General features: G+C 47.4%; 1 protein-coding gene across 3 annotated transcripts in view; it reads left to right on the forward strand.

Moving 5' to 3' along the window:
* LOC135916508 (ATP-binding cassette sub-family G member 5) overlaps positions 1–22,695 on the forward strand; it is a 77,674-nt gene extending 54,979 nt beyond the window's left edge. For all 3 annotated transcript variants that reach the window (XM_065449897.2, XM_065449899.2, XM_065449898.2), the window contains exons 7-11: positions 3,540–3,765; positions 9,665–9,876; positions 17,951–18,089; positions 19,039–19,279; positions 21,005–22,695. In XM_065449897.2, the coding sequence (XP_065305969.1) occupies positions 3,540–3,765; positions 9,665–9,876; positions 17,951–18,089; positions 19,039–19,279; positions 21,005–21,307 (1,121 nt within the window). In that variant the 3' untranslated portion in view covers positions 21,308–22,695. The remainder of the gene's footprint in view (positions 1–3,539; positions 3,766–9,664; positions 9,877–17,950; positions 18,090–19,038; positions 19,280–21,004) is intronic.
* Positions 22,696–27,564: the final 4,869 nt, after the last annotated feature.

Here is a 27,564-nt window from a genome sequence, read left to right on the forward strand (position 1 = left end):
TTGCCTCTGAGATTTTGGCCCACACATTTGCGTCTTCTTTTGGTGTTTCCTTAGATCATCGTCGCGTTTAATTGCGCGTACGACACAAAAGAGACGTCAGACGAGATGACACAAACCTGTGCAAAGACTGTGAGTGTAGCTTGCAAGCACGAGTACAATTTTGGGTTATACTCATTTTGGATTCAAACATGAAACACCAGAGGCTTCAGGCAACAGGCTTCACGAGTCAGTTTAAACGCTATATAAATCTTACTATTGGTGATAGCGTTTCGTCCAAGAGATACATAAAAAAAAGTGACAAGGTAGCGCTTCAGTGGATCCCCAGTCACTGTGTATCGTTGTGTGCAATGAATGGGTGGGCGAAGAAACATAACTCGCACATACTCAGGTGCATGTATGCACATACCTGCATAAACCAACGTTACAGTGCCAACGAATCTCTCTGATACTTATATGATCACGCTTTGTAGATCCTGCTCACCGAGTTCTGGCTCAGCGCGTGGGCGACTGTACCTCTCTCTCGGCTTGTATTTGCCGTGTGGCATCGGTAACGACAACTACTATCGCAACAGTGAGTGACCTTGTGGAAAGAAAATTAGCTCGGGGCTATTTGGAGTTCCTTGCATTCAACTAGCCTGGGCAACACACATGGTCGATCGGGCTCCCAATTAACGTTGCATCATCGATGAATGTTAGTACCATTGACAAGGTCGCGCACTACTACCGTACACCAAGGGAAGGCCGAGGGTAATTAGAAAATGGGGAATTGAATGAAATGAATAAAATAAGAAAGGAAGGAAGAAAGCTTTAGCCACAAAAGGATCATCTTCCTCACGGCACTTCTTCGTGATCTACATGTGAGACAGCTGGAGCGCTTTCACTGCAAAAGAACACGTGCTACATTATGGCCACTTAGGGATCCAATGGACTCAGGGCTACAACTGGACTGCAAACTGGACTGGACTGGAGACCCCGCTGGACTCCGACAGCGACATTTCGACGTGAGAGTCGCTCAGAACTGAAACTTCAAAAATTAAGTTTTTAAGTCATTAATATTCGAAACATCATTATACAGGATCCGGGTGCTACTTAGATAAATCGACAATGATCGCCACTACTACACCAGCATGAGCTACTTTTGAGGCCAATGTATCAGAGCGGAATAGAGTAGCCACACGACAGGTGGCGCCGTGTGATATTTCCAGCACATTGATTCGCACAGAACGGGTTTCTCTCGGCGTATCAAGACCTTCCAAGACTTCGTGTGTGACAAGGCATGACGTCGTTTAGACAGGCCTGCGCTTCCGTTGCCAACAGTTTGTTTCGAACCAGGAATTATGAACGCGACAACCGTAGCTGGCGTATCCGTGTTTGGTTTGGCAGCGATGCCGGCTATCCGGGTTTATGGGTCCATTGAGCAACTCCACAATTGTGCAGAGGGCACTGCATACGTTTGTGTGCTTTCATGCGCCAACTTGCGCACGCCTCCTGACGCCAACTGCATCTGTTTCAGTGACGCACAAATCCGCACCTCACATGAGCAGGCATTGAGAACGTTTCTCCTCACAGACGTCTCCTTGAATCGCCTCCCTAGCGCCTTTTCGTGCGCTATCGATTTTGCAAAATACGTGGCACAGTTTCCGAAAACTCTCACGCAGCACGATTCCCCCGACGACGCTTATTCCTTGCATCCGGTCTGGTTTCTTCTTTTTTCTTTTCGTTTCCGAAATATTGCAAACGAAACCAAGAATCGAAACAGAATTCGACACAGAGAGCGAATGAACGGCCCACCAGGGTGCTACTCTCCTAAAATGGTGGTGTTTCTTCGCGGGAAAATAAGAAGAAAAGAAAAGTAGCCTGCGCTCACCTCTCGTCGCTCAAATAACGGTACAGCGGTTTTCGTTTTAGAACGTGTCGGGGTAAGGACAGAATTACAATATGGGGGAAGGGCCCACCAGAAATAGCAGTGAATGAATATGAAAAGAAATGAAGAAAAAAAAGAAAACATGCAAGAAAAATCATGGGTCCAACGGCCAGCACCATGCGCCGTTGAATGGGCAATAAATCGTTGAAACTGTCAATGGCCGGCTGGCTTGTTTTCACCAGCTCCGAAGGCGACGGCCGAAAGCTTTTTTCATTATATTTGTCTTTTCTTTCTTTCATTTCCCAGTAGTTCCTGTCACACTGTGTTACACTCACGGTTGTTGGAGATTGCTCTTGTTGAATTCTTTTTTCCCCCTCACTGTTTCGCGTTCCGGCTTTATTAGGCACACAGCTGATCACTAAAAAGAAAAAAAAAAGAAAGCTTCCATAACATTAGAGTACGAGAACACACTGTTCTTAATACAGCCCGTCATTTCTTCTTCTTTTTTTGTTACCCGAATGTGTTCAGTCTACGACACACGAGAAGAGAGTTTTTTTTTTTTTTTTGCTTTTGGTTCGAGATATTCGGGCATGCGAAGGAGCTGATTGCTTTTCGGCACGTAGAAGATGGCTGTATAGATTCAGCCAGGACTTGCCGATTCCATCGAAAAAAAAAAAATGTCGTTCTTGCGCTCCGAGGATTTTCCGAGTGGACGGATTTCCCTCTATACCCTGCCGTTTCTACACATTGTCACTGCTCACGAGAATACGATTTCCTCACGATGGCTTTGTTGTATGACGTAGGAAAAAAATTCTAACACAGCCCGAAAGCTTTCTTTCTTTTCTGTCTGGTTGCCTCTTCAAGAACAACGCAGAATTGTAGACAGCGAGCACAATTAACAGGCAACATTAGAAGAAATCTTCTGCTTCCTCCTCACTGTACTTGAGACTCGGCGATTTCTCCATTGATTCTGAATCAGTTGGAAATGTCGATGGCAGAAATGCCACCGGTCTCTAAACGGCAGTGTGTGGGATGAATTGGGGGGAAAAAGTCATGGAACCAAGCAGTTATTAACAGCTCGTGTTTATTCTTTATGTTCATGGGCTAACCAGCCGTTCTCCGGTGTATTCTTTGTAGGATTTAATAAAGTATCTCCTTATCCAATGCATGCGAGAGACGTTCGCGCTTCATAGCGGTGTCGGTTACTCCTGCGCTACGCTGTGCGATAAAAAGTGAAATACATTGAGAAGAACAAAGCTGCAGCGGTGCAGAAACACTCACTCACTCACTCACTCACTCACTCACTCACTCACTCACTCACTCACTCACTCACTCACTCACTCACTCACTCACTCACTCACTCACTCACTCACTCACTCACTCACTCACTCACTCACTCACTCACTCACTCACTCACTCACTCAATCAATCAATCACTCACTCACTCACTCACTCACTCACTCACTCACTCACTCACTCACTCACTCACTCACTCACTCACTCACTCACTCACTCACTGATAGATAGATAGATAGATAGATAGATAGATAGATAGATAGATAGATAGATAGATAGATAGATAGATAGATAGATAGATTCGTCTACTAGTGTGACCTGTATATTAATAACGCCTGTTTGTTCAACAACAACGACAAGTTCGCAATTCCCCCCGCAGTCTGCCTGGCCACGGTGGACCGGCGTTCGCGCGAGCGCTTCATCGAGTCCAGCAGCCAGATCCAGACGCTGGTGGAGAAGTTCCGCAACGACGGCGCCCGCTACCGCAAGGCGGGCCCCCCCTCCGAGCTGGGCGGTAACCACGCGAGCGACGCGGCGCAGTACAAGCTGCCGCTGACCGCCTACGGCCAGCCGTCCTGCTGGCAGACCTTCTGGGCCATCTACGGGTGAGCGCTGGCGCATACAAGTACACATTCACACACAAAGAGACATACACATACACATACAAACACACATACACATACAAGACATACACATACATACATACAGACATACACATACAAAGCGATGCTTAAGCAAACAATGAGTAGTGCCGTACGTGTGGTGTTCAAATCCACAGCCCATGAGACGATTCCTTCTGGAGTAACCACCGCGAATGTGGAAGGCTACGCTATTGCGGGTCTTATGCGACGGAAGTGATCGCGCAGCCGGAAAGGACGTCGCGGCCACTTAAAGAGACGCTAAAGCAAACAATGAGTACATGAGTGCACGAGGTGTTCAAATCCACAACCCAGAGACGATTTCCTGCTTGAGTAACCATCACGAATGTCGAAGGCTACGGTGTTGCAGGACTTATGCGACGGAAGCGATTGCGGAGCCGGAAAAGACGTCGCGGCCGCCATGATTTAGACGTCACCTGTTATTGAGGTGCGTTTTCTACAACGCCAAAAAAAAAAACCGCACTCATCGTGAGAGGGGTTCCTTTTGTGATAAGCCACAAAAAGCCCAAAAACGAAACGCGGGTGGCAGCGCCGCATTGAAGTATCCGCGCCGGCGCCCCGTGACTTCGTAAATTTTGGGTGGAGCTATAGTAGGTAACAACGTAAGAATAAAACGTTGCATGTAGGTTGCCAAACTCTAACTCAGTTTGCATAGATGCACCAGCCAATTAGGTTCATTTATTTCCGTGATGTCAAGTGGTTTTGCGTTCTTTTTTTTTTTTTGAAACGGCTCCTTTTTTTTTTTTACGCAGAGATCTGTCTTTGTGTTACTGGTTTCAGGATGAAACTCGGATCTCCTCTCAGATATTATGGGTGATCCGGATATCAAGTGCTCAGCCACACACTTGAAACAACGAGACTTTAATTTCCAATCCAGCTAGCATTTACATTAGCGAAGCCAAGTGATTAAGCTGTGAGGAGCCTTCACTTAGCTCGGCTCTCTTTCAGACATCAAGAGTGGGTGCTTCCATGTATTTTTGTGGGTCGAGCTCGTACTGGATTCTTGGGCTGTCACCGACTTCCATAGGTGATTGTTCATCGGCAGAAATTGACTGCACCGTTTTCCAAAGGAGTCAAGGACTGAACTTAGCTAACTTTCAAGAACTTATGCTGAGCCCGTCAGTGACCGAAATACGATAAAATGCTTTACAAGACATGACGTCACGCTGACATAATGGCTCTGCGATTTCGGCGCGATATAAAAAAAAATGTTTTTTTTTTACTTTTTCTTCGTGTAATCAACTTTGTACCGCAACATTAACGACAGTGGAGTTTTGAAATACCACTTTTTCAGTCTCATCAGGTTTGGCACTTCTCCCTTTACGTACGTCAGTGTAAAAGCGAGCACATTCTTGCATCTCGGGGACAACCAGTGCGCTTTTTTACCTTTAATGATGGGAGCACCATCCGAGCTAGAATGTTTTCATCCTTTGTGGTCAGTCCAAATGTACGTCAATCGGAGGACGTCAGTACGTAGGCGCGAACTGAGGGTATAACATTGATCCGCCCCTCTGGCAACACACGGCAACGCTCACGGAATAGCTGCGGCACAAGTTTAAAGCATAAGCTTGTGTGCCGAATCACACAAGTTAAATCCTGCTAAGAGCTTGGATTTAAATTAGACGGTTGGAAGCGCCAAACGGTCAGCAGCCGAGATACGCAAGATACATTTAGAGTATTGGTGGAAACAAAAGCAGGGAACAAATTGATAGGACCGGATCCGTTACAGGCATGGGTAGCGGTTCAAGGTAGATAGAGAAAATCTGAGGAAAAGAAAAAAGGACTAAGGAGGTGTATATCAAAATGCTAGAATGAAAAGCATGTATAACATACCTGGCTAGCTCAAGCAAGGTAGACGGCTGTTACCGCCCCGTTTCAAAGGGGATGGCAATAAATCATCATCATCATCATTAACATAATCAGCATCATCGAAGAACGTGGCAGCAGCTTACTTCCCCATAGACGAAAACAACTTTGCAGTTTTTTCCCAACCAGGACAATAACTGTGGCAGTTGTTATAATTGTAGTGGAGAATATGCATGCAGCGCTGTAGGCAATGCCATCGCTTCGGCCCGACAGCCGTGCTCTCGTGTTGTCGAAGCCAAGAGCTAAGACTGTGCCTACATAACCTGCTTCGATCTCTTGGACGAGTTTCAATAAGCTCACCCTTTCACGCTGAATGATCCGAACCATAGAATGCGCTCTTTGTTCGGAATTTCAGTAAGAGCAGAGCATCGGTAAGCGGAAAATATTTATCTTTACGTCTTTAAGAAAGACGTACAGTCCTGTATAGGTAAAGGCTACACTGGCAGCGATGCTGCACGATCGTGTTATGCGTTTCTCATCTTGGTTTGGTCCTCTGCTGTCTTGATGCCCGTACATACCAACTGTAGCAGGGGCCTTTTGACAGGACTAGCATCCATTTGCTCTTACTCAAGTCTCCTGTCGCAGGAACAAAAAAAAAAAATTAATCTTTAAGCGGGTCCAGCGCTGACCCTTCGTACGTTACTTTCGCCCATTCACTCCGAAATGTTTCATAAACGCTAAGGGTCACAAAAATAAACTTAACGGTGGATCACTTTCTGGATCACGTGGAATAATCCAATCTCACTGCTGTATTGCAGAAGGTTCCTGCACTGAACAATTCACCTCGAATCACGGATGATTTGTTCGCATTCCCTTCGAAACGGGGTGGCGACAAACAGTGATCCAGCCTGTATTAGTCAATCAAGCAATCTATAGATACCCATCAGTTCAGCGTTTTGTCTATTTCGCCGTAATATTTTATCGGTTCCAAAAAACCTCTATATCTACCTTGTACAGTTAACCACGCCTGTAACGGATCCGTGCCTATCGATTCCTTCTCTGCTGGTTGGCCGGGCCAGGCCTCGACAGACTTTGTCACTGCGCTTGCCGATCATGCACGTCACTATGTTGAAAGGGTGGCATATCGATCAGTCGATGAGCGGGGCTGTGTTCAACCCCGTATAATGGAAGAAAAAACTTTGAGCTGATGATTGTTTAAGAATACGGAGGTTAATGAGGCGAGGTTTAAATTGAAGCGCTTTGATGAAAACTCGCCTGGTCGGGACTAATCATGGTCATAAGAATAGGCGGACGCCGACAACAAACGCGAAGGTACGGAAAACAAGACGTTTCGGCTCCCACAAGGGAGCCCTGTTCACAATGTGGGAGGCCTGCGAATAATTTAAGGCTCCCGTGTAGAAGCCGAAACGTCATTTCTTTTTTGCTCCTTTATGCTCGAAGTTGGCGTCCACTTACTATTTTGACAACGCGAAGTTTGTTTGAGTTAGCGAGGTAGCAGCAGGGTAGCGGATAACACTAGCACAACCTCACGAAGACGGAGGCAATGCATGATGATCGTCGAGGGAAGGAAGTTGGTGAGCGGTGTATGCACAGGGAAGTACGTACGACCCACATATGGATAATTACAAATGCATTCAAATGCATACAAACACATTCAGGGCTTCATACCCTTAGTGCACAGTGGCACACCAGTTCTGGGCATCGGCCTAGAAAGAGCACGTAACTAATGAGTAGCGAAGTTTGTCTATTCTGGACCATACCCAGTGGCGCACATTCAGAAATCCAGGTTGTCTACTAGGCTAGGCAGCAGCCAGCAGCGAGTTGTGTATTTTGAGGCATGGATCCAGTGACTGAAGTTATCTACTCAGCAAGACAGCAGTCAGCACATACCAGGTAGCACCAAGTTGTCTATACATTTCCACAAATATATCTGGCGAGAAAACAACGAATGCTGAACCTTGGGGAAGGGACAAGAAACTTCGCTTAAAAAAACAACCGGGCAATTAAACCATCCAAGCTGCGGAGCGCTAACATCCTCGCCATCTGAAGGAAGTAGAAACAGTCTGAAAACTATGCAGAACTCCATCTACACTGGCATTGCACGTGCCAGGGCGACTTATCGGAATTCTAGGAAAGACACAGGCGTTTCCCTTGGGGAGTTGGGAAAGCCTTCCACACGAGAAGCCTGCAAGTTCCAGTCCCCTGACACTGCATCCAATGGCGTATGCGAAAAGGAACGATCGATTTGGGAGTTGGAAACTTTCTTAGCGCTTAAAGCGCTTACCGATTCGCTACGGGAGAGCCCTGTGAAGGACGCTCCTTTTATCCCTGCGTACCGGAGCACTCAGCGTGTTTACGGAAGAGCTTGAGGAAGTTTCTAAACAACACTTTGAGGGTGGAAGAAAAAGAATGCTTCCGTTTGTTTGAGCGGCGGATATGTAAGCTACTTGATACCGACAGGCGTACGCAGGACACATTAAGAACTTTAAGGTTTGAAAACTGACAGCGTTTGTCCAGGAAGGCGCGGGAGATTGGAGGCGCTCCAGAAGTCAAATCGGCAAAACCAACACTGGGGCATGCATACGTAACACCCTTCCATATTACGCAGAAAAAAAATTTGTCCTTTGTACATTGACAGCGAGGTTTAATCTTGTGTATACAGCTGCACAACCAGCAGAATCCCAACAGGCTTTGACATGACTCAGCGTAGGGCAGGCCAAAGTAGCAATTCACTGAAATACGACGTCGGATACTTCATACAACCAGTTATACACAGCAACACAGCATCGGAATCCGGTGCAAGCGTGCTAACTGGTTTCCAACAAACTTCAATATGGTTCCAACAGACAGAGCAACCATCTTACCGAATCTTCCCAAATCATCGTTCGATGGGCATAGCGTTACCGTCTACTGCGTCACCTGTACGTTATTCGTGCAGTATGGTCAGCTAAAAAATAAAGATAGATATGCTTGTTTTTGTCGCAATGACTTTGGCACGCGTATTGCTACAATGTCAAATTTTGCTTGATTTGTTATGATAGCCTTTACGCACATACACACGTGTTTCCCCATACAAAGTGGTAAACACATGCGTATCAACAAGCTCGCAACTTTCGAGCGAGTCATTATAACGAAGGCTGCCCTGTTTGCAACATTCTGGAGGCTTGTTGGAGATCTTGTTTGTAAGAGGCCAGTCGTCACACGTATCGAATGCCGTTCCGCGCTTTTCGGGCAAACACACGTCGGACGATGCGCAGGAAGCATAGCTGACCGGACTGTAAGAACGTGTAGGAAACTTGCTGGAAGCTTCACGGAATTGCTGCGTGCCCCGCCTATATAGCTCGTACGGCGCATCGCATAAGCTGTTAAGCACCATACTTGGTAAACACAGGAGCGTCAAGACCATCCCAGCCGACTGGCAGCAAGATAGACAGCTCAAACTTTAGGAACCTGCCGGTGCATGTTGCAACCTGCATGATGGAATCTTGATGGGACCTTGTTGTGGGGTTTGTTGGCTGGCGCAGACAGTCGTACCAACAAACCGTACAACCGATTTACGACCACCCGATTCTGTCGGGCGACGCACCCGAAAAAGATGGCTACTTAGGCTGTTGGAACTTCTCGAAACCCTTTCCAAAATTTGTTGGTTGTGACTGTTGGCACAACTTGCTTTACGCACCTCTTTCGCGCACATCCGCGCGACGCGGTCGTATACGAAAATAAACGGCACGTGCCGCGTCTCGAAAGACATGGCTGCTTTGGCGGTTAGAATTCATTGGAATACTTCATCGAACGTCTCACGGAACCTGTCGGAAAGTTGTTGGACGAGCCTGGTGATATGACAAATCGTGCATTGGATCAGACGCCAAATCGTACCGCATGTTTCGCGCTTTAGCTTGTTTGTTTGTTTGTTTGCTTGCTTGCTTGCTGGCTTGTTGTGTGCCGTTCGTGCGACGCGCCACGTTATATTGTCACGTACTGATGCGAGCACGCGCGTCTCGTGTCATCACGATCGCAGGCGGCTGTGGGCCTCGACGTTCAACTGCAACGGGCGCGCGTTCGGCCAGCTGGCGCTGCGGCTCGCCCTGATGCCGGTGCTGTTCGCCGTGCTGCTGCTGTTCTACTTCCCGCTGTCCGGCTACCAGCAGAGCTTCCTCACCCGCAACGGGCTGTTCCTCTCCTGCTTCGTGGCGGCCACGTTCGGATCGGCCGCCATCACGGCCCTCACCTGTGAGTGCGGTCTTGCGGATTTGCGCGTATTAACGCGACAGCGTTAAAGAGCTTGTGTCGCAGAAAAGCCGGTGTCGTCGGCGTTGGTGTCGGCGTCAGCGGCGTTGGCCGTGAGCGATAAATCCCAGAAGGCACTTCATGAATAAAAAACAACTTGCAAGATGGGCTGGGTGGAAATCGAACCAGGGTCTCCGGAGTGTGAGACGGAGACGCTACCACTCAGCCATGAGTTCGATGCTTCAAAGCGGTACAAAAGCGCCTCTAGTGAATGCGGTGTTGCCTTAGAAACGAGCTGTTTCTAAGGCTCAGGCGTGCGTCGCTTGCTCATGCGCACATTTCGTTGCCGCGCCGAATGCGGCGTTGCTCGACGCTCTACGCGTCCGATGCGGGGCGCGTAGTCGCTGCGCCGAAGCCCATTGTCTTACAGCCCTTGGCGGGTCGGCGGGAACGCTGTCGCGTTCCACTCTTCAAGGCGAAGCTTAAGCGTCCTCCAATTTTTTTGTTCATTAATTGCTCGATCACCGTTTATGTGAATCAATGAATACTCTTTATTTGCGAAGAAAAAGAGGAACGCTGCGAAGAGAGCCACGGAAAATGTGCTATACGTGGCAATCCTTGCTCCGTCGCGTACAACGCACGGAGGAAAACCGCAGTGACCGGGGTACAACAGACGCAGTTATGCATATTTAAATAGAACGAAACATTGAAATGTACAGAAAGCTATCAAAAACCGCAGCGGCGGCTTACTGGCGGCTGCGCTGTGCTGCTAAACTCCAGAATGCGGGTTCAATACAGGCCGCGGTGGTCGAGCTATTGATGGAGGCGAAACGCAAGATTGCTGATGTTAATTTGATAATGATAATAATTGATGATAATTTTGGCGCACGCGTAAAGAACCCCGGCTGATCAAAATTATTCACTAGTCTCCCACTACGACGTGTCTCATAGTTAGATCGTTGTTTTGACGAGTAAAACCCAATAATTTAATTAATTTCGTTGCCGAAACTCGAAGATGTAGCACCGGGTAGTAGCGCTTGGCTTGTTAATGCTACATCCTGCAATTTCGTGTCATCTTGCGGAAATCTAAACGCACTTCATTGGTACTTCGTGACGACAGAACGGTCTACAGACCATCACAGCGTCACTTTTCACAAAGCTGAAGGCAAGATAACGATTAAACCGCTTCCATACGTTTCGGCAAGAGCCCCAACTTCACGTTTGGGATGTATCTTTGTGTAATTGGCTTGCGAGCCAATTTTAGAAGAAGTATTGGAGACAATGTGAATTATTAGGTGCAGCTCTGCGCGGAGATAACACCCTCACGGGCACATCGATCGACCGACAGGCCGGTCGGCACCAATTCGAGGTGCGCAGTTGTGAAAGTAGCGACAGCACGCGCATGCGCACAGAGCATACTCTTGTCCGAGTCTCGTGTATTACATCATCATCATCATCATCATCATCATCATCATCATCATCATCCTGGTTACGCCCACTGCAGGGCAAAGGCCTCTCGTGTATTACGCTGTCCCGTTAATCTCCACATATCAGCTGCTTCTTAGTGAACGCGAATAAAAATGTGCACACGTGCTAATGTGCGCACGATGGCTACAAAAAGCGGGTGCAAATGGTAGCTGTCCCATAAATGTTATAACGTCAATGGTACTTAAAGGTACATCGAACAGCTGGCGGTCTCTGGAAGAGTAGCGTAATGGGATATATACAGGGTGTCCCAGTTAACTTGAACCAAGATTTTTAAGAAAGCCAATGGCTCTAGAGAAATCGCACCGACTGCATAGTAACGGCAGTCGTATGTACTTACAGCCGGATATTTTTCATCACGAAGCATTAATTAGTTAATTGTTTTTAATTAGTGAACATTTTAATTATTGCTTGAATCGCAAACGTATTAAATACAATGTTATATGGCACCTTAAATACCCTCCGAACCAAGCATTTATTTCGTGCTTAAGTGGTCCTGGTTGTTCGTTTCCAAGAAAAAACAAAAGCCCGCGAAAGACGCGATATAGGAAATATATGCGCACCCGCACGCCGCTACTCAAGCGCCTACAAGCAACCGTTGAAAGATATGCGGCTGCATTCTCTTGTCGCCGCATCGTCCAAGGCTCCGCTACGCTTGTGAATGCGTCAGCATCGTGTTCTCTTGATGCCGCGACCATCACATAGCGTGAATCCCTGTATCGAGCTGCCGCCGCTAGTAAAGCCATGTTACAGTGTACACTGTAGCCGTGTGTCCGTGGCTATTAGCTTGGGAGCGCTTTAGTAGCGGCGCGCGAGCGCGTACAGTTGCGATCAATTTGAAGGTGATCGCTCGAGCGACGACCAAAACTAGGAGCAGCGCCACGTTACGTCATCACCGTCGGTCGAGAGGGAAACATCAGATAGCTCCCCTCTGTTTCTTTTGGGGTTACCTGAAAAGCTGTCACTCCCGTCACCATTCACGGCATAACCTGCGAATTTATTTCGATTGCGTTATGGGCTTTTGCGCAGAAGCGTCATTGTTAGCCAAGATATGCATTAGGAAGCGACGCACACAGATCATTGCCATGAATGGAAAACAAACACAAAAATGTGGCGAGCTGATCTTGGGGGTGATGGTTGCCGCCTGGAAGAGCATAATAGGGGAAGAAGGCAGCGCAATTTTTATCTTCGCAGTTCTGAAATCGGCCGCTATGTTGCTTGGAAGGCCCGCCGGTTGATGCTCGCGCGATCACCTTCAAATTGATCGCGACTGTACCTATTTCGTATTTTGGATGTTTCGCGCACTTTTGTTTCTTCTCGGAAAAGCCAACGAGGCAAAGCTGAGCAGTGAAGAAATGCTTGATTCGGAGGTTATCTGATGTGCTCTACAACTTCAAGCAATATTCAAGCAATAATTCAGAAGTTCACTAATTAAAGTAATTAATTAAGTAATGCTTCGTGATGAAAAGAAAATACTGGCCGTAAGTACATACGACTACGGCTACTATGCTGTCGGTACGATTTCTCGAGAGCTCTTGGGTATCTTTAAGATCTTTGGTCCAAGTTAACTGGGAAACCCTGTATATATACACAAACACCATGGCCAGAAAGCGGGCGATGGTATTTGCAGTTTAGACACTTTAGAAAGACGAAGCCTTGCTTCGGCCTGAACCATTGTTTTTCTAACTCAAATTCTCAATAATTCAATCAAACTCGATTTCTCGATTTTGACCCAATCTCGGAATTCTCTTACCGAACAGCCTTAGGCTATTTTTTCACTGCTTAAATTTGCCATATACTCGAGTTCCGTGCAAATCGACGCGAACTAAAGGAAGAAGCCAGCGGGATATCATGCTACGCAAGAACTCGCGCTTTTCTTTCTTTCTTCGTTTTTCTCTGAGCAGTCAAAATTTCAATCATGCGCGCTTTCAAGAACAGTCGGCGCTTAGACGATCAACGTCTGTCGACATGAAGGCTTACAACGCCGCGTAAGCCTCTGTATGACGGAGAGACAGAGAGCAAATATGGCCGACAAGGGCGCAAAAAAATAAAGACAGTACTCGCCCAGATTTAAAAAAAAGAAAAAGAAAACACAAGTGAGGCTGTGCAAGCAATCAGTTCATAGAGCTTTAAGGTAGAATCGATTTCCGTTGGCACAACGTTGTATCGACAGCAGTCGGCGGCCCACTTTCGAAAGCCGACGGGGCTACAGAGAAATCAATCTCGGGCGGCGGTGACTTCAGAGACTGCTGAGGATTGTCGGTCGAAGAGATTTTAGAGTGAGGATAACTGAAAAGAAAAGACATGCTTATAAGGTATGCAGGCAATCTTCTCGAAATAAACCCTAACTGGAAACTTATGGGAAAAACGGCGATCGGCAGCTGGGAAGCCAGTCCACTGCAGATAAACGTATAAGACCTATACTTAAGAGGAACATACGGATATGATATTTATATATTTTCGTTTTCTTTATCTTTTCTTCCGTTCAACGAAAGCCCTAGACCCCCGAAAACCTTCGGAAAGATACCAGCAGGCCTGGGAGTGCTCTTCACATTTTCCATTATTGCTTTTCGACGAACCAGTGTGTATAATTTCTCGGAAGGTGGACACGTCATGACGTCACGACTCAGAAAGTAGTCACGTGGAAGCAGTGTACCGCTCTGTGACTGGCTCCAGCTAGCTTAAAATTAAATTAAATTATGGGGTTTAACGTGCCAAAACCACTTTCTGATTATGAGGCACGCCGTAGTGGGGGACTCCGGAAATTTTGACCACCGGGGGTTCTTTAACGTGCACCTAAATTTAAGTACACGGGTGTTCTCGCATTTCGCCTCCATCGAAATGCGGCCGCCGTGGCCGGGATTCGATCCCGCGACCTCGTGCTCAGCAGCCCAACACCATAGCCACTGAGCAACCACGGCGGGTCTCCAGCTCGCTTGATCACCTATTATGCTACTACATCGGGGTGGCGCAACAAGCGATTGCATGTACCGTAACTAATATGCAATTACTTAAGTTTGGGGTAACACGTGCCAAAAACAACCATACAATTACCAGTGCCGTCGTAAGTTGGGAACTCCTGATTAATTCTGACCACCCGTGGGGTTTGTTAGCGCGAAGTTATAGTACAGGAGTGTTTTTTTTTTCTTTTTTGCATCTCGCTCTGTTGAAATGCAGCAGCCGCTACCTGAATCGAACCAGGGACCCCTAGCTCAGCAGCGCAACTCCCTCTCTGCCTTTTTCTTCTATCACGCTAAACGTTACACAAGTTTATGCATAAGTTATAGAACACAAACAGTTGTAGTTTGACCGCAAACATATCTTATTGCCGTTTGCACCCGCTGAGGTTGCTTAGTGGCTATATATGGTGTTGGGCTGCTAAGCAAGAGGTCGCGGGATCGAATCCCGGCCACGGCGGCCGCATTTTGATAGGGGCGAAATGCGAAAACAGTCGTGGTACTCACATTTAGGTGCACGGGAAAAAACCCCAGGTGGTGAAAATTTCCAGAGTTTCCCACTACGGCGTGTCTCATAATCAGATCGTGGTTTTGGCACGTAAGAGCCCCATAATGTAATTCAATTTTAAATCTTACCGTTTGCGATTTATGTGGTTGCAGTAGAGGTGTGCGGCAGAAAAAAGCGCTGCTAATGATATTTTGTGACGTTTCCTCTAACCACAATTTCTTTCGTCTCACGCGAGTGTTCTTGTCGAAAAACATACATGTAGAAGTGCAACGTGTTCACGATTACGCCATTGCCGAACCTTTACGCTAGCAGCGACGCAGAATGCAATTGTTTACTGCAATATAAAAATTCTGCGTCTGTCTGGTAGAGTTCTGCACCACGAGGTGGTGCCACCAACCCTGCCTCTCACGCTTACGTGTCCGGTGACCCTGTTTTCGAAAGTTTCCATACAAGCTAAAACTATATGTTGTAGATGTTTAAAAAATTTTGCGCAGGCTTCCATCATACCCCACATGCAAAACTGCATTGAAGAACTGACTTTTCAGTCAGGAATTGTGCCCGAAGATTTCAGGCTGGTTCGTCCCTTCCTTGTTGAAATTGCATTTTCCCCGTCATTACAATGTTTGTCGTGCGAGAACTATTTCTTCCCGTTTTTGCCACTCGAAACAGTCGAACAGCATAGTGCGGCTGGGAAAGCGATAAAAAGGCGTCTGAGGCCAAAACAAGTGCGTCTGCGCCCATGACAAATTCGAATTTATTTTATACAAGCGTCCGGCTGGAGAAGCCAGCACACTAAGGAATATCATGTGGCTAGTGCAGGAGCATGTACGGTATAATTTGAGAATAAATAGCCAGCTGGAATTGCTTTATCGTTAATAGCTTAACCTCAACCAATGACACCTTTACCCAAAGCCTGTATAGGGCCTTCTGCCGGCGTGCATCTTTGTGCCACCCCTTAGCTAGCGATGCACGTGTGATGCGCTAAAAAGCTGCAAGTTTTGACAGTCAGATATAGCCGGTATAAGGATGAACAGTTGGGCAAGTTGGTACGCTGACATATTCTTACCTAGTCTGCGTCTGCGTCCCTTCGCACTATAAACCGTGAATATGATATAGCTGGATTCAGACGTATAAGCACGGTATGGAATAATTCAGCATGCCTTATAAACGCTACCAAACAAGCAATGAGGACTGAATACGGCGTGTCTGATTCAGTCGTGGTTGTCACAAAGGCTAAACATAATAATAAATACATAAATAAAAATAAAACAGGCAACAGAATGACATCCGTCGGCGACGCTTTTTCCAACGCCATTTCAAGCGTATTCTAAGTAGGTCACGCAATGCGTTTAGCGAAATGAAACCAGATGGAAAACCACGCGTTTGCATTCATCACTGATTCTCAAGCCGGTCATGTTTTTTTTCTTATCTTTTTTCTTGAACGCCTGAAATGCGTAACGTGGAAGTTAAATAGATGATTTTGTACAGCGAGAAATGGATTTAAATGTTTGATGTATCTCGACCAAGTGACACGCTTCTTCTTGCTACTTCTGCCTGTCACACTATACGTTTGAACAAGTCGTTCTCATTAGGACAAACGAAAAATGGCAAATAGCAGCAGACGAATCAGTCCAAGGAAATAGGCGGCAAGATAGAAAAGAATGATTATACTATAGGGACGTGCTTAAATAAACGAAGAAAGTTCTGGTCGCGTGGGTTTTTAAACAAGAACCAGATAACAAACCCTCATCTCTCAAACTTCCCCACAATGTCGGTCATGGAAAAACTGGGACACGTGTTTTCACGCGAATAAGAAAGGGGGCCGCCATTTTTTTTTATTTGTGCCAGGGTTAAGCGCAGTGCAGCACGCGCGTGTGGGATCATTCGTGTCCAAAGCAGAAGTTCGCTTTTGTGCTTTATTCGTCTGCTCCGCCCTTTCGTTCGCCGAGCAGACGGCATCCGGTAACGGACGCAGGCGACGTTTCCGTATGGCAATACAGCCCCCCCCCCCCTTTTTTTTTTCTGGAGTAAAACGGCTCGTTTCCATCACACACGCGACGCACACATAAATGCGGAGGCACGACTCCAACACGGGTCTTTAGCCACTGTCGTTCTTGCGCGGAAGAGGCCTATACAAACAGGGCGTTTGTTTGGACAGCGAATAATCACTTAAAAGAAGCCGAACGATAGGGACGACTTCTGTTTCTCTCGTTCGCTAGCAGACGACGTGTGTTCACGAGTTTCGTCCGCGCTATACGCAAGTAGAGGGCGTTGTTTTGAAGTTCCCGACGCCGCCGCTTTGCTGCTGCTACCGGCATCGCAGGGGTTGTGTTACGGTTCCATGCGCGGTCATTTTGCACAGAGTATACTGCTATAAGCTAGGCGACAACGCCTGAAAGACAAGCGCTACTGCGCCGTCGGCGGCAGCAAGAAAGGGAGACAAGCCGCGCTTCTTGTGCTTTCCGCCGAAGATTGAGGACGGCAACAAGCTAAGGAAAACCGCTTTCTCGCCCTCCTCCTAGACCGTACAACGCGCGCGCGAGCGTGCGCTCTCTCCGCACTTAGCGCCACGGTCACGGGTAATTTCGCACCACCACTGGCTCACGTGTCCCTGCACTTACCCCTCCTCCCTTCAACGGTGGTACAGCGGTTCGGGCCAGGAAGCCACGCCGCACCTTCTTTCGGTTGTTTTAATTGCATGTCCCCCTCTGTATGACCTGTCGGAAGTGGTCCGACAACCCCTTTCTGCCTTTTACACCACTGTTTAATATTTCTTATTCACTCCGAGACGGCGTGTGGCTGACCTTTCATTCTTTTGTGTGCTAAAGCCAATAGAAGTATGCTTTATTCTCATCTTTCAATATATATCAGGCCAGAGTTACGGTCCTAAAGATATGCGGATATAAAATCATTGTCATGCTCCTGATGCACGTTTGAGATTTTGTAAAAAACACACAAACGTCACCATCCAGTTGTAAATGTCGCTTAACTATTTCCTTACGTTCTAGTCTCATAATCAAGTATTTTTAAGTATAGTTAGAACATTTTTCTTACGGGGAGAATGCTAAAATAATTAGCACTAACGGCAGTCATGTATGCTGACACATATCCACACGCCCTGTTTCAGACGCCCCGCATCGGACACGGTACTACCAGGAGAGCAGGGAAGGCAAATACCGAGGCCCGTTGTTCGTCTTCACCCACACGCTGTTCAGTATCCCGCTCAGCCTGATCAGCGTCTTCGCCGGCGCCACCATCATCTACGCGTGAGTGCAGAAATGAGCTGTCGCTGAAGTATCGCTATTCCATTCGAAATATTGCCCGTTGGTCGTGCCTGGCTTTTGCTCAACAGGAAAAAAAAAAGAAGAGCAGGTACTGATTGTAGTGTTTTATAAGTAGAAGCGTTAGGTGTACATGAGCCTTCCAAGTAAATTGTTTTCTGATTTCTGCTCAAAAGTTGCGAAAAGGCAGGGTTTTGCAGTGGGTGCTGTTTTAAAATGAGCCGCTCGGGTAAATTGTGTTTTGTCCACAGTGAACCAGAAGAGCACGTAGTTCTCGGGGACGCCGCTCAAGAGAGTATGCGTCTTACGGCGCAACAAAGCCTAGCCTGTATCTGTCGCCGCTAGGTTAAATGCGCGTTCCACCGTAAACGGCGACAGATGGCGCCACCGTTGCGTTGCAGCAAAATCAACATTTCTTGAGTACCGAGACGACGCTCACTCCGTTTTTATTCCGAATAACGTAGGCAAGTAATACTCACAACGTGGCACAAAATCTAAAGTGTTGCAAAATGCAACCTAAATACTTGCGAAATCGGAGCAGAAACCAGGCAGATGTTTAGGTATCGGGTCCGCTGCATCGCATTAATGCAACAGTCAGCATAACCGTTACTATTCGACCTTGTCGGCGCCATCTTTTTTTCCTTGACGTTTTATACTTCAATCCTGGTTTACATATAGGATGATTCTCGTTCTGACGAACCTTCGTATAATGATTTTCGTAACTCTGTGACTGTCAGTTGTACGGTTGCTTTGATCAACTTGCTTCTGATTACGATTTGTTACGCTTTCTTGCTCCGTGATGTTGTGGAGGTCACGTCTAAGGAGGTCGACAGTTGCTCGAGGCATTCATTGCGGCTTTTTTTTTTTTGTTTTCAACAGCCTCCGTTTGTTCGCGTAAATTGTGAAAGCACATGAGGCTTGACTGCAATTGCAGCGGCACCGGTCTGCGCGCCGACTGGCAGCGCTGGGCCACCTTCTGCGGCGTGATGTGGTGCCTGTACGCGCTCGCCGAGCAGCAGACCGTCGCCCTGATGATGGTGGTGCGCAGCTCGTTCGCCTCGTTCCGCTGGTCCGCCTGCGTGCTGTCGCTGTGCGCGGTGCTGGCCTCCGGCACGGTGCGGAGCCTGGTCGTGCTGCCCGACTGGACGTACTACCTCACCTACGCCACGTTGCAGGTGAGCTCGAGAACCGCCGTACGTTCGCTCTGGACCGGTATTTTGTAGCGATGGCTTTTCCGATTCTATGCTTTTTCGGGCTTTTCGCGCTTGGCCACTGGTCAGAGCGACGGTCTGCCCACATTATCAACGCGATCAGGCGGCCGTGTGTGGTGGATGATAAGAATAGCATAGAATAAGGCATGAGGCATCGCTACAAAATAGCGGCCCTGTTCGAACGCGTATACCGTGAAGCGAGGACGTGCTTATCGTTTAGCGAACGATGAAACCGCGTACTTTATGAGGACGGTGTTGACATATCTCTTTATTTATGTTGCCCTCAAGGCACTGAAGGCACTTTTGTGCTTTCTCAGAACGTCTGGTTTGCGAGAGCGGCTTTAACTCAAGTACTGTCCGTACACGTATCTACACCTTCTCTCTCCCTTCTCTCTCTTACCCTTCCCCCAGCGTAGGGTAGCCAACCAGACCCTTGACTGGTTAACATCCCTGCCTTTCTATAAAAAAAAAGGTCCAAGGGTATTGCACGGGGCAGTCGTCAAACGAGAAGCGGAGCAAATAATTAAGACATATAAATAAACAATATACTACATTAACATTTCCTAATTATGCAATGTTAGCTGATACTTTCCGGATTAGTTTGCAAATCCGAGAAATCAAGTGAACAATACACCACGTTAATAATTCCTAATTATAAAACGTTAGATGATGCCTTGCGGAAGATGTTACCAACAATGTCAATGTGGTTCCATTACTAATGTCAATGACTCAATGGTGTCAAGGCGGTTTCATTGCTGTGATGAGTTCAAAAAAAAAAAAAGGAAACTAACCTTTTGCTCAATGGCTCACATGCTCTGGCGATGTCCCGCGTTGCCTAACAACTTCATCTCCAGCGAAGCCGAATGGGAGGAGTCCATCAGAAGCACGGTACTCCGAAAGCAAGCCCAGGCTATCCAGAGGGCCCAGGAAAGAGCGGAGCGTCACGGCGTTCTGTCCTTTACGTGGGCGCGGCCAGCGGCTGCAATGGCCTCCCGTTAGGAGGTCCTGACAGTAGCTCCTCAGGATTACATAAAGTTCGTTGTCTGTCTGTCTGTCTGACTGAAAGCCTTAGTGTGGCTGTTGGAATTCGAACTTCGCGGCGATGATCGATGTGGTGCGACAACACGTAATTGGAAAAGGAAGTCACTGTGAAGGAAATAACGGTGACAAATTTGTGAAACGGCGTTTTCTAGTTGGTTTTCGGTCCCTTATGTGAACACGTACATCGAAGAGCGGAAATGACCTCTTTAGGCGAACGATGAAAACATACTTCTACAGGAGGGCACTGACAGGCTTCTTGGTTTAGCACGATCATGGTGACGTAACTCAACCTATTTGCTGTAGTCAATCACTACAATTTAGGTTCTTTTAAATTTAACGATTTCTTTAAAGGTTTGTTCTTTAATCCGCTAACAAAACATTTGAGGGTTTCACGTACGTGCCTCCTTCTAAAAACGTGGCCCTGGAGCTAGAGTCCCCTTTCAAGACTAAAACGAAAATCTTGGCCTAGTTGTTCAGGCATAAGTGCAGGTGAATAACAGCGCACTGCGGATAAGGGACGACCGCAGAAACGGGACACCCATGACACCGTTAAAGATTGAGCTAAGCTCTCAGCACGTTGTTATAGAGACGAACTTATCTAAAAGAACGCAGGCCTGCACATAAAACGAATTCTTCTTTCCGTCGCAGCGGTACGCCGCAGCGTTCGTGCAGCAGAACGAGTTTGAGATGCATCCGGGCCTGGAGAACCTGCCGTCGCTCAACGGCAGCGCCTGCGGTCCCAACGTGGACAGTGGCCGCTGCTTCTTCGTCAACGGCTCGCACTACCTGGGCCACAAGTACCGCATGGGCCGCGGCCAAGCCGAAGTGGACGTCCAGTACTGGCTCAACTTTGGGCTCTGCTTCGCCTTCGTGGGCTCCTTCTGCCTCGTCAACGTCATATCGCACATCATCCCGCTGCCGGCGTCCATCAAGTCCAAGTTCAGGGATTGACGTAGCCCTCGTCCCATCAAGATCGATCATTGATCGTTTTTTTTTGTGTGTGTCACTGATTGCCAGGAAGGCACAGAAACAAAATAATATCCGTGAGGATATGAACGACGCAGGAGTTGCTCGAGCTCCGGTCAGTGCCACGGTTTCAACCAGTAAGGGTTGTCCACACTCTTGTTGGTGCTAAGGTTTTTGATTAACGAAGGCGGAACGGACTCGTGTTCGTGCTATAGTTTCGACAGGTAAGACCTGTCTGTGCCAAGGTTTCCCAGAAGTGCACTCCGCGGCCATTCGTCATACGGCAGACCGACACTTTGTCATTGGCCTGTTGCAGTCCTTACGGGCAATCAATATGCCGAATGGCGATAAATGTAAGAAGACTTGAAAGAACCAATCACCCTCACCGTGTCCGCTGCTTCAGCGACCTTGTGTAGAAGAACTTAGCAGGTCGGTTGCTGCGGAGATATATATGCGCCTGTGCATGCTAACAAGACTCATCTGGGATAGAAAGAAATTATGGCTGTTTCACATCCGAATCATTTATCCGGTCCAGATGAAGGCCTTGATTCACTACCAGCGTTATTTCACGAGCATTTTATATTTTGCCGACATCTAGGGGCCATTTTGTCGGTAGCGTGACTTCTTCAGGGACGGAGAGTGGTCGGTAACGCCAGTGGATAATTGCACTTACTACGTGTACTTCAGTGACGCTCGTAATTTTTTCACCGAAACAGTGAAAAAGCAAGAATCATAATGACCGGGACCAACACTCGATAACCAACCTTGAGATTCAGTTCAAGTAGCTCTCGCTAAGCCGCGCTGCACCTGCAGCCAGTGACCTCACGACGCCGATATTGAAGTAAGGTCGCGTCCGCCATGACGTCACCTAATGACTGAATTTTATTGGCTAGTGCCTCTATGCGAATTTTCCTTGTGATAGACATCACTGTGTTTTCCATCGCATGGCTATAGGTTGCCGCCCTGGCAACATAGCGGAAATACCGGTGATTTCCAATCTGAGTCAAGGGCTCCACGTCCGTATTTTTGGGGTTCTGTGCAAAGGAAGAGAAAGTGCGTCGTGCCTGAGATAGCCGAACAAACCAACCATACAGAGAGGTTCGATGAAACGCGCAACCGTAGAAAACGTATTCACCTGACATTGCAATACTGCGAGGGTGGATGGACATTGGAATGATGAATCGATGCTGCGAGTTAAACTTGACAGGACTCTACGCTCTAGCCATTCGCTGGCCGCTATCCCGGTGGTTTGAATCTCGGTGGCATATTTCGCTTCGCTGTCAATCGCGTCGAGCAATGCCGACAAACAATAAAACGACCCCGAATCTGGCGTCCAGTCAAAGTAACAACTTAACACAACACCGACATAACAATAATAATAAAAATCGTCCTGACGATGTTTGCAAGTGTGTGTTATTCGGTTCCTCAGTGCATCGCAGTTCACCGAAAATACAGGAGAAGTGGTAAGCACTTTTCACTAATTTCCGTTGAAAGGGAATAGAATACAAAGCCCAGTTGTACCAAAGTGCCGTATAGAGTCGTGTAAGGTACGCACTTCTTTCACAATTTTGACGAGGTACGGCTCTTTGACGAGGTGCGGTCTCGTGTAAGGTGTCCTTACACGGGACGGAACATTTTGGTCAAAATGGAGCCGGCGCAGCCTCCACTTCTGCAATCCCCGGATCCCTGGATGCATCATTGTATCAGAGGTCGACGCTCAACTCTGGCCGTTTAGTCAACCAGACGAGCGTACAGTTTGCTACCCTACACTGGTGGGTAAGCGAAACGCGGAACAGAAAAGACGAAAAAAAAAAGGGAGAAAATGAACACTGTTTGTAGACGCTGCAATGTGTGCACCGAAGCGCCGTGACAACCAACTCCAAGCGGCTGCTAATAATGTCGTGCACCACACGAACGTTGGGCTGCCGTCACTTAAGCAGCACAAATCATGGTTCAGCCGTTGCAGTATATGCAGCCTGGGACAAGGAGCACGACGCAACAGAACGACGACACGCGGCTGCCATTCTCTCCCGTGCAGTTCGTCTATAGCACAGTCGGCCACAGAAGCTTACGGGACACGGGTTCCACGACATCTCTGCGTTTGTTAATTCGCACGGCGCTCGTTTTTCTTGTATCGGATTAATGTGTGGATTAATGTGTGGATTAATGTGAAAAAGTTGCAGCGGTGGCGTAGAGGTAGAACACCTGCCTCGCGTGCAAGAGGTCCGTGGTTCGAATCCCGGTGCCTGCAATTTTCCACCGGATTAAAAAAAAAAATCCGCGTGTTGATAAAATTGCACAAACAGGCCTGGAGTGTGGCCTGATCCCGGTGACCAGAACCGGTAACGCACTCCCTCACCAGAGCAGGATTGGCCACCCTGGTGCAGTACTTGGCCACAACCTCCTATATGAACAACACAATCAAACCCCGGCCCTCAGTCCCCAGCAGCTGCGAAGCAACTGACCACGGCGGCGGTCAGACCTGCGACGCTGCAGAGGGTGCTAAGAATCACTGGCTCCGGACAGGCCGCCAATGGAATATGAACCCGGCAACGTTTAACGCTAGAACGTTATCTAGTGAGGTGAGTCTAGCAGTGCTATTGGAGGAATTAGAGGGCACTAAATGGGATATAATAGGGCTCAGTGAAGTTAGGAGGCCAAAAGAAGCATATACAGTGCTAAAAAGCGGGCACGTCCTGTGCTACAGGGGCTTAGCGGAGAGAAGAGAACTAGGAGTCGGATTCCTGATTAATAAGAATATAGCTGGTAACATACAGGAATTCTATAGCATTAACGAGAGGGTGGCAAGTCTTGTTGTGAAACTTAATAAGAGGTACAACATGAAGATTGTACAAGTCTACGCCCCTACATCCAGTCATGATGACCAGGAAGTCGAAAGCTTCCATGAAGACGTGGAATCGGCGTTGGGTAGAGTGAAAACTAAATACACTATACTAATGGGCGACTTTAATGCCAAGGTAGGCAAGAAGCAGGCTGAAGACAAGGCAGTGGGGGATTATGGAATAGGCGCTAGGAATAGCAGGGGAGAGTTATTAGTAGAGTTTGCGGAACAGAATAATATGAGGATAATGAATACCTTCTTCCGCAAGCGGGATAGCCGAAAGTGGACGTGGAGAAGCCCGAACGGTGAGACTAGAAATGAAATAGACTTCATACTCTGCGGTAACCCTGGCATCATACAAGATGTGGACGTGCTCGGCAAAGTGCGCTGCAGTGACCACAGGATGGTAAGAACTCGAATTAGCCTAGACCTTAGGAGGGAACGGAAGAAACTAGTACATAAGAAGCCGATTAATGAGTTGGCGGTAAGAGGGAAAATAGAAGAATTCCAGATCAAGCTACAGAACAGGTATTCAGCTTTAACTCAGGAAGAGGACCTTAGTGTTGAAACAACGAACGACAATCTTGTGGGCATCATTAAGGAGTGTGCAATAGAAGTCGGTGGTAACTCCATTAGGCAGGGTACCAGCAAACTATCGCAGGAGACGAAAGATCTGATCAAGAAACGCCAATGTATGAAAGCCTCTAACACCACAGCTAGAATAGAACTGGCAGAACTTTCGAAGTTAATCAGCAAGCGTAAGACAGCTGACATAAGGAAGTATAATATGGATAGAATTGAACATGCTCTCAGGAACGGAGGAAGCCTAAAAACAGTGAAGAAGAAACTAGGAATCGGCAAGAATCAGATGTATGCGTTAAGAGACAAAGCTGGCAATATCATTACTAATATGGATGAGATAATTCAAGTGGCTGAGAAGTTCTATAGAGATTTATACAGTACCAGTGGCACCCACGACGATAATGGAAGGGAAAATAGTATAGAGGAATTCGAAGTCCCAAAGGTAACGCCGGAAGAAGTAAAGAAAGCCTTGGGAGATATGCAAAGGGGGAAGGCAGCTGGGGAGGATCAGGTAACAGCAGATTTGTTGAAGGATGGTGGACAGATTGTTCTAGAGAAACTGGCCACCCTGTATACACAATGCCTCATGACCTCGAGCGTAGCGGAATCTTGGAAAAACGCTAACATAATCCTAATTCATAAGAAAGGAGACGCCAAAGACTTGAAAAATTATAGACCGATCAGCTTACTGTCCGTTGCCTACAAACTATTTACTAAGGTAATCGCAAATAGAATCAGGAACACCTTAGACTTCTGTCAAGCAAAGGACCAGGCAGGATTCCGTAAACGCTACTCAACAATAGATCATATTCACATTATCAATCAGGTAATAGAGAAATGTGCGGAATATAACCAACCCTTATATATAGCTTTCATTGATTACGAGAAAGCGTTTGATTCTGTCGAAACCTCAGCAGTCATGGAGGCATTACGGAATCAGGGTGTAGACGAGCCGTATGTAAAAATACTGAAAGATATCTATAGCGGCTCCACAGCCACCATAGTCCTCCATAAAGCAAGCAACAAAATCCCAATAAAGAAAGGCGTCAGGCAGGGAGATACGATCTCTCCAATGCTATTCACAGCATGTTTACAAGAGGTATTCAGAGACCTGGATTGGGAAGAATTGGGGATAAAAGTTAATGGAGAGTACCTTAGTAACTTGCGATTCGCTGATGATATTGCCTTGCTTAGAAACTCAGGGGACCAATTGCAATGCATGCTCACTGACCTGGAGAGGCGAAGCAGAAGAGTGGGTCTAAAAATTAATCTGCAGAAAACTAAAGTAATGTTTAACAGTCTCGGAAGACAACAGCAATTTACAATAGGCAGCGAGGCACTGGAAGTCGTAAGGGAATACACCTACTTGGGGCAGGTAGTGACGGCGGATCCGGATCATGAGACGGAAATAATTAGGAGAATAAGAATGGGCTGGGGTGCGTTTGGCAGGCATTCCCAGATCATGAACAGCAGGTTGCCATTATCCCTTAAGATAAAAGTATATAACAGCTGTGTCTTACCAGTACTCACCTACGGGGCAGAAACCTGGAGGCTTACGAAAAGAGTTCTACTCAAATTGAGGACGACGCAACGAGCTATGGAAAGAAGAATGATAGGTGTAACGTTAAGGGATAAGAAAAGAGCAGATTGGGTCAGGGAACAAACGCGAGTTAATGACATCTTAGTTGAAGTCAAGAAAAAGAAATGGGCATGGGCAGGACATGTAATGAGGAGGGAAGATAGCCGATGGTCATTAAGGGTTACGGAATGGATTCCAAGGGAAGGGAAGCGTAGCAGGGGGCGGCAGAAAGTTAGGTGGGCGGATGAGATTAAGAAGTTTGCAGGGACGGCGTGGCCACAATTAGTACATGACCGGGGTTGTTGGAGAAATATGGGAGAGGCCTTTGCCCTGCAGTGGGCGTAACCAGGCTGATGATGATGATGATGATGATGATGTGTGGGTCGCGAAACCTACTAGGGACTGAAACTTTAAATTTGAAGCTATGCGCCCAGGCATCGTGGCAATTCAGATTCTTCGGAAATACTGTGTCTCGCCAACTTATGTTGCCGACTGTACGCGGTGTCGCGTCTTTTGTTCAGAGCTGTACGCTGTGACATGACCGCCAGTTATAGTAATCACAGGAAAGGTCGTTTTTATACACAAAAGGACGACAGGAGGGACAATGAGGGCATGACGGCGACGATAGCGGCGACGTTAAAGACTACGGAATGACGACGGTGACCGCCGGCGGTGGCACGACGGCCCGTACGACGCGTTCATGGAGCCGAGGCAATGCAACGACCTTGTTCGATGTCCTTCCATAATCTCACGCAGGTACGCTTTGTCACGCAGGCGGGCCTTCGTCAGTGCTGAATACAGGACACTTAACAGAGCACGTAATAACGGTCCACCCGCGACATCCACGTGACACTCGGAATCGTTGCAAAGGACGGTGTGAAGAATTGATTTTCGATTGATTTTTTTTCTTTGTGCACATCAACAGATGTACATTGAGAACAATGGCCATTCCTGACTCAAACATGGAGACACTGAACATTCCCAACCGAAGTGAGTTCCAAAAACTAAGCATTTGAAATATGCCACAGCATGAAATTTTGGATGTTCTGCGTTCAGGCACTTCTGGATGAGTTGCATACTTCGGAAACGTTGCGTAACAGGATCATGCATGCTGTTCATCCTTGTCTAGCGGGTTGGCTTATAAGACATTGATATCGAGAGCAATGACTTCAACACCGTGGCCGGTAGCTGACAAAGGGTAGCTGCAGTTATTTTCCCAATCGTAACGCAGGTACGTCG

This window comes from Dermacentor albipictus, chromosome 9 (assembly GCF_038994185.2).
Source record: "Dermacentor albipictus isolate Rhodes 1998 colony chromosome 9, USDA_Dalb.pri_finalv2, whole genome shotgun sequence".
In the NCBI taxonomy this organism is placed as follows: domain Eukaryota; kingdom Metazoa; phylum Arthropoda; class Arachnida; order Ixodida; family Ixodidae; genus Dermacentor; species Dermacentor albipictus.